The sequence below is a fragment of the Manis pentadactyla genome, chromosome 2 (genome assembly GCF_030020395.1).
Source record: "Manis pentadactyla isolate mManPen7 chromosome 2, mManPen7.hap1, whole genome shotgun sequence".
NCBI lineage: Eukaryota > Metazoa > Chordata > Mammalia > Pholidota > Manidae > Manis > Manis pentadactyla.
The window spans coordinates 163,791,994-163,804,878 of NC_080020.1; the positions used below are offsets into that span (position 1 = coordinate 163,791,994).

The 12,885-nt window shown below is 39.3% G+C and overlaps 1 protein-coding gene across 1 annotated transcript in view; it reads right to left on the reverse strand.

The window, feature by feature from the left end:
* Positions 1-12,885, reverse strand: part of DNAH6 (dynein axonemal heavy chain 6) — a 265,012-nt gene that overhangs the window by 36,166 nt on the left and 215,961 nt on the right. The window contains exon 64 of the mRNA XM_036931141.2: positions 7,263-7,453. Coding sequence (XP_036787036.2) covers positions 7,263-7,453 — 191 coding nt within the window. The remainder of the gene's footprint in view (positions 1-7,262; positions 7,454-12,885) is intronic.

Consider the following 12,885-nt stretch of genomic DNA (forward strand, 5'->3'; position numbering starts at 1 on the left):
TTTTGGATGGCAGCCATCCTTACTGGTGTGAGGTGATACCTCATTGTAGTTTTAATTTGCATTTCTCTGATAATTAGCGATGTGGAGCATCTTTTCATGTGTCTGTTGGCCATCTGTATTTCTTTTTTGGAGAACTGTCTGTTCAGTTCCTCTGCCCATTTTTTAATTGGGTTATTTGTTTTTTGTTTGTTGAGGCGTGTGAGCTCCTTATATATTCTGGACGTCAAGCCTTTATCGGATCTGTCATTTTCAAATATATTCTCCCATACTGTAGGGATCCTTTTTGTTCTATTGATGGTGTCTTTTGCTGTACAGAAGCTTTTCAGCTTAATATAGTCCCACTTACTCATTTTTGCTGTTGTTTTTCCTTGCCCGGGGAGATATGTTCAAGAAGAGGTCACTCATGTTTATGTCTAAGAGGTTTTTGCCTATGTTTTCTTCCAAGACTTTCATGGTTTCATGGCTTACATTCAGGTCTTTGATCCATTTTGAGTTTACTTTTGTATATGGGGTTAGACAATGGTCCAGTTTCATTCTCCTACATGTAGCTGTCCAGTTTTGCCAGCACCACCTGTTGAAGAGACTGTCATTTCGCCATTGTATGTCCATGGCTCCTTTATCAAATATTAATTGACCATATATGTCTGGGTTAATGTCTGGGTTCTCTAGTCTGTTCCATTGGTCTGTGGCTCTGCTCTTGTGCCAGTACCAAATTGTCTTGATTACTATGGCTTTATAGTAGAGCTTGAAGTTGGGGAGTGAGATCCCCCCTACTTTATTCTTCTTTCTCAGGATTGCTTTGGCTATTCGGGGTCTTTGGTGTTTCCATATGAATTTTTGAATTATTTGTTCCAGTTCATTGAAGAATGTTGCTGGTAGTTTCATAGGGATTGCATCAAATCTGTATATTGCTTTGGGCAGGATGGCCATTTTGACGATATTAATTCTTCCTAGCCACGAGCATGGGATGAGTTTCCATCTGTTAGTGTCCCCTTTAATTTCTCTTAAGAGTGACTTGTAGTTTTCATAGTATAAGTCTTTCACTTCTTTGGTTAGGTTTATTCCTAGGTATTTTATTTTTTTTTGATGCAATTGTGAATGGAGTTGTTTTCCTGATTTCTCTTTCTGTTGGTTCGTTGTTAGTATATAGGAAAGCCACAGATTTCTGTGTGTTGATTTTGTATCCTGCAACTTTGCTGTATTCCGATATCAGTTCTAGTAGTTTTGGGGTGGAGTCTTTAGGGTTTTTTATGTACAGTATCATGTCATCTGCAAATAGTGACAGTTTAACTTCTTCTTTACCAATCTGGATTCCTTGTATTTCTTTATTTTGTCTGATTGCCGTGGCTAGGACCTCCAGTACTATGTTAAATAACAGTGGAGAGAGTGGGCATCCCTGTCTAGTTCCCGATCTCAGAGGAAATGCTTTCAGCTTCTCGCTGTTCAATATAATGTTGGCTGTGGGTTTATCATAGATGGCCTTTATCATGTTGAGGTACTTGCCCTCTATTCCCATTTTGCTGAGAGTTTTTAACATGAATGGATGTAGAACTTTGTCAAATGCTTTTTCAGCATCTATGGAGATGATCATGTGGTTTTTGTCTTTCTTTTTTTTGATGTGGTGGATGATATTGATGGACTTTCGAATGTTGTGCCATCCTTGCATCCCTGGGATGAATCCCACTTGGTCATGGTGTACGATGGTTTTGACGTATTTTTGAATTCGGTTTGCTAAAATTTTGTTGAGTATTTTTGCGTCTACGTTCATCAGGGATATTGGTCTGTAGTTTTCTTTTTTGGTGGGGTCTTTGCCTGGTTTTGGTATTAGGGTGATGTTAGCTTCATAGAATGAGTTTGGGAGTATCCCCTCCTCTTCTATTTCTTGGAAAACTTTAAGGAGAATGGGTATTATGTCTTCCCTGTATGTCTGATAAAGTTCCGAGGTAAATCCATCTGGCCCGGGAGTTTTGTTCTTTGGTAGTTTTTTGATTACCGCTTCAATTTCGTTGCTGGTAATTGGTCTGTTTAGATTTTCTGTTTCTTTTTGGGTCAGTCTTGGAAGGTTGTATTTTTCTAGGAAGTTGTCCATTTCTCCTAGGTTTCCCAGCTTGTTAGCGTATAGGTTTTCATAGTATTCTCCAATAATTCTTTGCATTTCCGTGGGGTCCGTCGTGATTTTTCCTTTCTCGTTTCTGATACTGTTGATTTGTGTTGACTCTCTTTTCCTCTTAATAAGTCTGGCTAGAGGCTTATCTATTTTGTTTATTTTCTCGAAGAACCAGCTCTTGGTTTCATTGATTTTTGCTATTGTTTTATTCTTCTCAATTTTATTTATTTCTTCTCTGATCTTTATTATGTCCCTCCTTCTGATGACCTTAGGCCTCATCTGTTCTTCTTTTTCCAATTTTGATAATTGTGACATTAGACCATTCATTTGGGATTGCTCTTCCTTTTTTAAATATGCTTGGATTGCTATATACTTTCCTCTTAAGACTGCTTTTGCTGTGTCCCACAGAAGTTGGGGCTTAGTGTTGTTGTTGTCATTTGTTTCCATATATTGCTGGATCTCCATTTTGATTTGGTCATTGATCCATTGATTATTTAGGAGCGTGTTGTTAAGCCTCCATGTGTTTGTGAGCCTCTTTGCTTTCTTTGTACAGTTTATTTCTAGTTTTATGCCTTTGTGTTCTGAAAAGTTGGTTGGTAGGATTTCAATCTTTTGGAATTTTCTGAGGCTCTTTTTGTGGCCTAGTATGTGGTCTATTCTGGAGAATGTTCCATGTGCACTTGAGAAGAATGTATATCCCGCTGCTTTTGGATGTAGAGTTCTATAGATGTCTATTAGGTCCATCTGCTCTACTGTGTTGTTCAGTGCTTCCGTGTCCTTACTTATTTTCTGCCCAGTGGATCTATCCTTTGGGGTGAGTGGTGTGTTGAAGTCTCCTAGAATGAATGCATTGCAGTCTATATCCCCCTTTAGTTCTGTTAGTATTTGTTTCACATATGCTGGTGCTCCTGTGTTGGGTGCATATATATTTAGAATGGTTATATCCTCTTGTTTGACTGAGCCCTTTATCATTATGTAGTGTCCTTCTTTATCTCTTGTTACTTTCTTTGTTTTGAAGTCTATTTTGTCTGATATTAGTACTGCAACCCCTGCTTTCTTCTCACTGTTGTTTGCTTGAAATATGTTTTTCCATCCCTTGACTTTTAGTCTGTACATGTCTTTGGGTTTGAGGTGAGTTTCTTGTAAGCAGCATATAGATGGGTCTTGCTTTTTCATCCATTCTGTTACTCTGTGTCTTTTGATTGGTGCATTCAACCCATTAACATTTAGGGTGACTATTGAAAGATATGTACTTATTGCCATTGCAGGCTTTAAATTCGTGGTTACCAAAGGTTCAAGGTTAGCCTCTTTAGTATCTTACTGCCTAACTTAGCTCGCTTATTGAGCTGTTATATACACTGTCTGGAGATTCTTTTCTTCTCTCCCTTCTTGTTCCTCCTCCTCGATTCTTCATATGTTGGGTGTTTTGTGCTGTGCTCTTTCTAGGAGTGCTCCCATCTAGAGCAGTCCCTGTAAGATGTTCTGTAGAGGTGGTTTGTGGAAAGCAAATTCTCTCAGCTTTTGTTTGTCTGGGAAGTGTTTAATCCCACCATCATATTTGAATGATAGTCGTGCTGGATACAGTATCCTTGGTTCAAGGCCCTTCTGTTTCATTGTATTAAATATATCATGCCATTCTCTTCTGGCCTGTAGGGTTTCTGTTGAGAAATCTGACGTTAGCCTGATGGGTTTCCCTTTATAGGTGACCTTTTTCTCTCTAGCTGCCTTTAACACTCTTTCCTTGTCCTTGATCTTTGCCATTTTCATTATTATGTGTCTTGGTGTTGCCCTTCTTGGATCCTTTCTGTTGGGGGTTCTGTGTATTTCCGTGGTCTGTTCGATTACTTCCTCCCCCAGTGTGGGGAAGTTTTCAGCAATTATTTCTTCTAAGATACTTTCCATCTCTTTTCCTCTCTCTTCTTCTTCTGGGACCCCTATAATATGGATATTGTTCCTTTTGGATTGGTCACACAGTTCTCTTAATATTGTTTCATTCCTGGAGATCCTTTTGTCTCTCTCTATGTCAGGTTCTATGCGTTCCTGTTCTCTGATTTCAATTCCATCAATGGCCTCTTGCATTCTATCCATTCTGCTTATAAACCCTTCCAGAGTTTGTTTCATTTCTGCGATCTCCTTTCTGGCATCTGTGATCTCCTTCCGGACTTCATCCCATTTCTCTTGCGTATTTCTCTGCATCTCTGTCAGCATGTTTATGATTCTTATTTTGAATTCTTTTTCAGGAAGACTGGTTAGGTCTGTCTCCTTCTCTGGTGTCTCTGTGATCTTGGTTTGCCTGTAATTTTGTCTTTTCATGGTGATAGGAATAGTTTGCAGAGCTGGGACGAGTGACGGCTGGAAGTACTTCCTTTCTTGTTGGTTTGTGACCCTCCTCTCCTGGGAGAACAGCGACCTCTAGTGGCTTGTGCTGTGCAGCTGCGCGCAGACAGGGCTTCTGCTTCCTGCCCGGCTGCTATGGAGTTAATCTCCGCTGTTGCTGTGGGCGTGGCCTGGCTCGGGCAGCTACTCCAAAATGGTAGAGTCGCGTTGGAGCAGGAGCAGCTGGGAGGCTATTTATCTCCGTAAGGGGCCTCCCTGCTCCCTGCAGCCCAGGGGTTAGGGTGCCCAGAGATCCCTGGATTCCCTACCTCTGGATTAAGTGACCCGCCCTACCCCTTTAAGACTTCTAAAAAGCACCCGCCAAAACAAAACAAAACAACGACCACCAAAAAAAAAAAAGAAAAAAAATTTTAAATTAAAAAAAAAAAAAAGTGGTCGTTCGTTTTTCTTTATTCTCCGGTGCCAGCCTCAGACCTCTGCTCACCGGTCTTTCTGCCCTGTTTCCCTAGTATTGTGGTCCCTATCCCTTTAAGACTTCCAAAAAGCGCTCGCCAAAACAAAACAGCAAAAAAGCAAAAAAAAAAAATGGTCGCGCGCTTTTCTTATGTCCTCTGTCGCCCAGCCTCCAGTGCCTGCTCACTCTTTTTGCTGCCCTGTTTTCCTAGTATCGAGTGCCCTGCACTCTGGCCCGGATGGCTGGGGCTGGGTTCTCACAGGTGCCGATGTGGTCTGGATATTGTCCTGTGTCCTCTGGTCTTTATTCTAGGAAAGGTTGTCTTTGTTATATTTTCATAGATATATGTGGTTTTGGGAGGAGATTTCTGCTGCTCTACTCACACCGCCATCTTCCGCCCCTAGCTTGTTTAAAATTTTTAAGCATTTTATCACACTTCTCCAATATTATATAGTTTTTCTGTAACTTAATTTTTTTTGTTCAGTATGAGTTTGTATGACCCATCCATTTTGATACACATAGTTCTAGTTTATTCAGTTTCATGGCTAGTTGTATTTACTTTTATGAATATACCACAGTTTATATAATAATTTTTCCAAATGGGCATTTTGATTGTTTCCATTTTTTTTGGTCATTATGAACAATGTTTCTATGAATGTTCTTGAAAATGGCTCCTTGTACACATATGACTGATTTTTTTCTGGGATGCAAATTCAGTAATGAATTGTTGGGATTTGGGGTGGTGCCATCTTTAACTGCCAATTTCTCTTCAAAGTGATTTTAAACAAATTTTCACCCCCACTTGCAATGTGAATGTTTCCATAGCTCCACATCTTTGCCACTATTTTTCCAATTTGATGGGTAAGAAATGGTATCTCTCTGGTTTTAATTTGTTGTTTTTAACTGCTAGTGAGGTTGGACATGTTTTCATATGCTAATCAAGCCTTTAGGTTCTCTTTTCTGAGAATTTCCTGTTAATATTTTTTGTCTTTATTCCTACTGGATTGTTTTCTTTTTCTTATTAATTCACAGGAGCTCTTAATTGTTCTGTATACTGCCTTTGTTAGGACCTCAGAACCAAAGGTAAATGTCTGAGACCATTTGATTATTAATTTTATGTGTTGATTTGACTGGATCACATGGTGCCTAGACAAATGGTCAAACATTATTTTGGATGAGTCCGTGCAGGAGGTTCTGGATGAGATTAACATTTGAACCAGCAGACTTGGCAAAGCAGATTGCTCTCCTTACTGTGGATGGGCCCATGCAATCAACTGAAGACCTGAATAGAACAAAAAGCCTGAGTAAGAGGCAGCTCCTCCTGCCTGACTGGTTGAGCTGGGCCTTTGGATTCAGAGAGAAACATTGGCTCTTCTTAGGTCTTGAGCTTGCTGGCTTTCCGAACATAACTTAACACCATTAGTCCTCCTGGTTTTCAGTTCTTCAGACTTGGACTGGAGCTACACATTGTCACTCCTTGGTTTCCAGCCTGCTGACTGCAGACTTGGGACTTGTCAGCCCCCGTAATCATGTAAGCCAGTTTTTTATATATTTATACTTATATCCTATTGGTTCTGTTTTTCTGGAGAAGCCTGACTAATACAGACTATAAGCTCCAAATGAACAGACAGGATTCATCATCTTGTAATCCGCAGTCTAAAATATTTTTGATGATATGAGCTATTTGCTTTTTTACTTTGACCAGTCACCCCGTGCAGGGGCCTGTCAGGGCCGGAGGTTACCTCATAGATATGATGCCCCTACTTTCCCCTGCCACCCCGCGCTCTCGTGCACTTTCCCACCCATCTGGACACCATCTTGGAGAGGAGAAGTCAGGAAGACTGAGCTGTTATGAAAAAGAAACCAAATCATCTTACTCAGGAGACATTTAAATCAGAAGAAAATCTAATAATGTAAATGTACAAGTTTAAACGTCTTCCTTGCTTCTCTTACCCAGCAGAGTAGAGGCAGATAGAAAGATGAGATTAATCACACAACAGAAACTGTGAAATTCATAAAACTATGAATTTTTTTTGCACATTTGAGTATAGGGAGTAAGCTACAGTCCTTTTACAGTTATATTAAAGTAATGTCTTAAATAACAAGGTTGAATCAGTAGTCCACTAAATTATTATCCTTTAACATTTTAAACAATCTCCCCCTTTGCTTGAGTGAAATTTCTATCTGCTTTTAGGTTTTTTAACATTTTAACAATATATATAGCTAAGTATTAATATATCTTAATTTATTTAGTAAAGGGTACCTGAATGTAGGAATTCACACTCCACAGAAGGAAGAAAAAAGGGCAAACTTTAACAAGGAGATGTTCATATAAATTATTAAAACTGTACAATGAGACCTTACCGTTCTGAAAACCCGCTGTCTCGGGCAAACCTCTGAAATGCTCCCATGGGATCGGAGCCTGTGCTTAAGATAAACACCAGGGGAGTACTGCATGACATGTCTTGATACAGAGTAGGCAGATCCACAGGTGGGGTCTCTATAAAGCGTTTTCCAAGATTTTCTATTACAAAGTCTGTAAGAGCAAAAACCACCTGAAAGTTGAAAAGAAAAACATAAAAAAATAATACATCGGATGAAGATCCTTCATAATTTTTTTTTCTTGAAAGGGCATCTCTCATATTTATTGATCAAATTGGTTGTTAACAATAATAAAATTCTGTATAGGGGACTCAATGCACAATCATTAATCAACCCCAAGCCCAACTCTCAACAGTCTCCAATCTTCTGAAGCATAACGAACAAGTTCTTACATGGTGAACAAGTTCTTACATAGTGAATAAGTTCTTACATGGTGAACAGTGCAAGGGCAGTCATGTCATCACAGAAACTTTCGGTTTTGATCACGCATCATGAACTATAAACAATCAGGTCAAATATGAATATTCGTTTGATTTTTATACTTGATTTATATGTGAATCCCACATTTCTCCCTTATTATTATTATTATTATTATTTTTAATAAAATGCTGAAGTGGTAGGTAGATGCAAGATAAAGGTAGAAAACATAGTTTAGTGCTATAAGAGGGCAAATGTAGATGATCAGGTGTGTGACTATAAGGATCCTTCATAATTTTATCCTATTTTTCCCCTCAGCCTTTCAGAGGACAGTGCCGTGTCCTTTAGTTCTCATTCTCTCTTGATTTGGTGTATTTTTTCCTTTAGACCAATTTCATGGATTTGTGCATCACACACCTGCTGGCAGCCGTGGCTGTCGCGGCTACACTGAACAAGATGAACTGCTGGGTGAGAGATGGTCCTTCATCACTTCACCTATCTACAGACCTGCTGTTCGTGCAGCCTAGCCTCCTGTCTCATCCCTCTTGCAATCTTGTGCACTTTCTTTCAGTCCTTGTATTGTCTCTTTTTGCATTATTGCTCTCTTCTCTCCTTGATCTTATCACCACACATCTAGGTTCTATTGTCTTCTATTCTTAAAACACAAACACAGGCCTTCTCTTGATTGCAGCTCCCCTTCCAGCTACTATCTCCTTCCCTTTGCTTCCTTTCACACGCCAACATCTCAGAAGAATTGATTCCATATATTGTCCCATCCTGCACACATTAGCCCTCCGTTAGATGTTGGCAACACCTGTCCAAACAAGCCTCACCATGTGTGTTGTTGTTGGGGGAGGGGACACCCTAGCCTGGCTCAGAACCATGCCTTGGATTATACCCTTCTGTGGCCAACCTGGAAAAAGATGCTCATCTGCTTGTCTGCATAAGTGAGGACAGATTGTGGAGCTAACGATAAAGGTGGCATGGTCTAGAAGGGACCGCCCTGCGGCAGGGGCCAAGGAGGTGTGAAGCTTAGTTCTAGCTATGTCACTATGAGTCACTATCTCCCAATCTGCCGATAGGCATTCCCAATTCAGGGTCAATTCCTATATTACGTTTATCTAAAATATTTTTGATGATAATGAGCTATTTGCTTTTTTACTTTGACAAAAAGTACTCATGGAGTTTACAGTGAATGACAATACACAAAGCATCAATAATTAATTTATTATATAAATACAAAAGTGGTAACCCTCTCATGAAATGTTTTTGAATTCAAAAAGTTGGATTAGGGTGAGGGTTTAATAGTGTGTGTAACTGTAGAACCACTGTGTTGTATACTTGAAACCAATATAATATTGTGTATCAACTATACTTAAATAAAAAAAGTTGGAGATATATTTCTATTGTAAATAGGACAAACTGCCATTCATATGATATAGAGATCTAGGTTTCTAGTGGCTTTATTAATGAAAGGTCACAAGCTATTGGTTACATGTGCAATTTCTCACATGTGTGAACTAATTTCTTTATGAGATATTTCAAATATGCAGAAAATAAATTTGCATAAACACACCCTTGGTTAGATTCTAGTCTACCTAATGCACACCCAGAAATACATATGTCCAAGAACCTGGTTAAGTACATAGAACATAGAAAGAAGACATACTAGTTAAAGCTATAGAGCTAAGGTTTTCTGTAGAATTAACAGTCAATTTCCTGTCTTTTGATGTGGCCCAGGGCTATATGTCCCTGCAGTGATGTGTAAGGTTCATGATTCTCAGGTAGAGGAAGAGGCAATACAATCGAAGTGAGTATGCATGCCAGCCCAATGTGTACCTCACCACCATGGCTAAATTGTCCTCTTCATTTTCATACCAAGTAGATAGGAGTTCTCTGCTGTTTTTGATAGTGCATTAAAGATTATAAAAGATAATATAACAAGTTCTAATCTCATTCACTCAGTACAGAGGTTTCCTGGATTCTAGTTATTCTAGTCAGTGTAAGTGAATGAAGCTTGCTTCTTTGATGTTGAACCCATTGCTGATGTAATGGCCTGAACAGACAGTGCTCCCCTATGGCTAACAACTGCTGACCTGGTGGGGATACGGAAGATTTCCTGTGTTGGCATTTCTTACCAGTGACTTAGTTTCAGCTTGTGTGCACTCTGTATCTAAAATGGCCTCACTTTCAGAGTCCTTATCAGATCCTGTAACATAGGAAGTCTTGTTATCCTGCAGTCATCTTAACTCAGTAGTTATTTGGGGTTCTTCCTCTCTGTGCTCCCCTGTAGGTTCCTAAATAGTATCCACTGACCTGCTTGCTCCTCACATTCCTTCCATATTACATGGCTGGAACTGATCTTTGCTCTGTGAGCTTCCTAGAATTTTGCTGTTTTATTCTCATCAAGATAGTTATAGCAATAAAAGCAAGAATTATTTGCTGTGGAAATGCTTCAGATTTCTCGTATCTCTGTGATCTAGAGAGTAAGGCATTTCTTGAAGATCACTTTTTGCAAATCCTGTGTCTGCTTGCAGGGTCAGAGAATTTGCATTCTCCACCCTCTTTATCACTAAGTCCTTTGCTAGGAGCTCCTTGCACTCTCTTTTTTATAAATTGAGTTTCCCAGTTCTGACATAGTGACTCCATTATGTTTTGCTTAGAACTGTTTTCTTGGTCTGTTGTTTGATCCTTCACACAGTCCCTGGCTGAGGCCTTCAGAACATTTTTAGTTCATCTTCCCTGTCAGAATACATTGGGCATTCCCATAGGGAATTCCTGAATTCAGACAGATACTTTTTTGAAAGTTTCAGTGGGCTGGTAGTGTGAAAATTTAACTGTTGAGAGAATCTGTTTGGGAATTCCCTACCCAGAAAAAGGGGTGGTTTTGTGTTTTCATTGTGATGAGAAGATAAGCTTAAATATTTGGGAATAATGACCACTACGTATCCTTCATAGTGACCAAACCTCATTTAAGTTATAGTGTGTTAGATTAAGAATAAAGACCTTGGGTGGTTGACAAATTGTTTGTTATGGAATACTTGTACTTATACTTCTCTCCATCACACTCAAGTTGTTTTTTAAATTGTGATAAAATATATGTAACATAAAATTTATCATCTTAACCATTTCAAAGTATATATTTCAGTGGTATTAAATACACTGATAATGTGGAACAACCACTACCGTCCATTTCTATGCATATTCAAGTTCTTGAGCCCTGAAGTAGAAATAAAAGAAGGTTGAATGGAATAAACAAGTGTTGTTTCTTTCCTTTGCAGTGTTTTGACCTATGATAGGGATAGGTTATTATAGTGGTTTTTGGAACTACTGTTCCTCAAACTTAAAATTAGTAATAACAGTTTTACATTTTGGTGGCAGTGTTACCAAAAAAATCTATCAAGGCAAATTTTCTTCCTCAAGCTCAGTGTCAGTTTTCCATGATTTATTTAATTTTTCTATGTCTTATTTCAGCTGACCCAAACAGTGCTTTAAAAACTCTTGAGATCAAAATGGTGGGAGGAGAGTTTTCTACCATCTTTCCCCAAAGGGTACTTGTTTTGACAGCCACTCACAGATGAGGTGCCTTTGTAGAAGTTTGGGAGTCCAGTAGAGAAGTTCCAGCACACCATTAGGGCAATAAAAACCCCTCTCCGATCGAACACACTGAAGCATGTAAGAAGAACAGTTTCACTTAACCCACATCACTCCTCTCCCAAGGTGGCACAGCTCAATGCCAAGATCAACCTTCTCAGCCCATGATTTCTCCCATGGAGGGAAGTGAGAGCATGTAAGTGCCTGGCTGTCCGAGCTGTGTGTGACCAATTTCTTTCTCACCCCATCCAATACTGGTTTGTGAATTTCATGACTGGAAGGCAGTGAGTGGCTGGGAGAAGAGCAGCCAGGGCTCAGAATGGAACATATCAAAGAGATGTTGTTTCTGATAACTGCTTCTCTGCCTCTGTCAGAAATCCTGTCTACAAGCTGCTGGGGATGCCTCATCTGCAGATCCTCCCAGTTTGCCCATAGGCATTCCCAGTGCTTCACATGCCTTAGCCACATCTCTCCCAACCCCATGACTGGCTTCCTGTGTGTGTCCCTGAGTGTGAAGGCAGTGAGGTGAACTTTTGCAGATGGCTAAAATTTGTGCAAAGATTTGGCTTAACTCTGTGTTTGGAAGAAAGCACACAAACATGAGCATTCAGCACTGCCATAGGGAAAGTGAACAAGAGGCTCCCAGCACCAGGCCTGACTTTGCAGGATTGAGAGAAGGCATACATCTTAAGAATTCACTCTCAAGGGGGAATAAGAAGTGTGGAGCAAATGTATCCTTAGAAAATATCTGAGATAGTGTCAGAATCCCTGATAGGCCTGATAGAAGGTATATCTCTTCCAGAGTAAGTCTGAAGACTGGAGGAGGTAACTGATTCTTTAAATGTGAAGACAGTGATGTAAACCTTCAAGGAACATGAAAAATCAAGGAAATGTGACAACAGCAAAGGAACACAATAGTATTCTAGTATCTAACCACAAAGAAATATAGCTCTACAATTTCCTGGATAAAGAATTCAAGATAGTTGTTTTAAGGAAGCTCTGTAAGGTACAAGAAGACACAAAAGACAATTCAGTGAAATCAGGAGAAAATAGATGAACAGAATGAGAAGTTTAATAGAGAAGTTAAGACAAATAATTAAAAAAACCAAACAGAAACTGTGGAACTGAAGAGTACAATGAATGAAATAAAAAAAAATGCAATAGAGAGAATCAACAGCAGACTGAATTAAGCAGAAGAAAGTATATGTTAAGTAGAACACAGGTTTTTAAATATTATCCAGTCAGAGGAGAATAAAGAAAAAAGAATGAAAAGGAGTGAAGAAAACCTACATGAACTGTGGGATACCATTAATAAAAACAATCTACACATTACTGGAGTCCCAGAAGGAGATGAGGAGGAGGAGGAGGCAGACAGCTTATTTAAGGCAATAATAACTTCCTGAATTTGGGGTGAGATTTGGATACCTAAGAGCATGAAGTTTATAGCTTCCCTCAAAATTTCAACCCAATATTATCCATTCCAAGGCACATGGTAATAAAACTGTTTAAAATCAAACACAAAGACATTTTAAAAGTAGCAAGAGAGAGAGAAAAAAAGACTACTCACATAAAAGGGTACCCCCATAAGGCAATC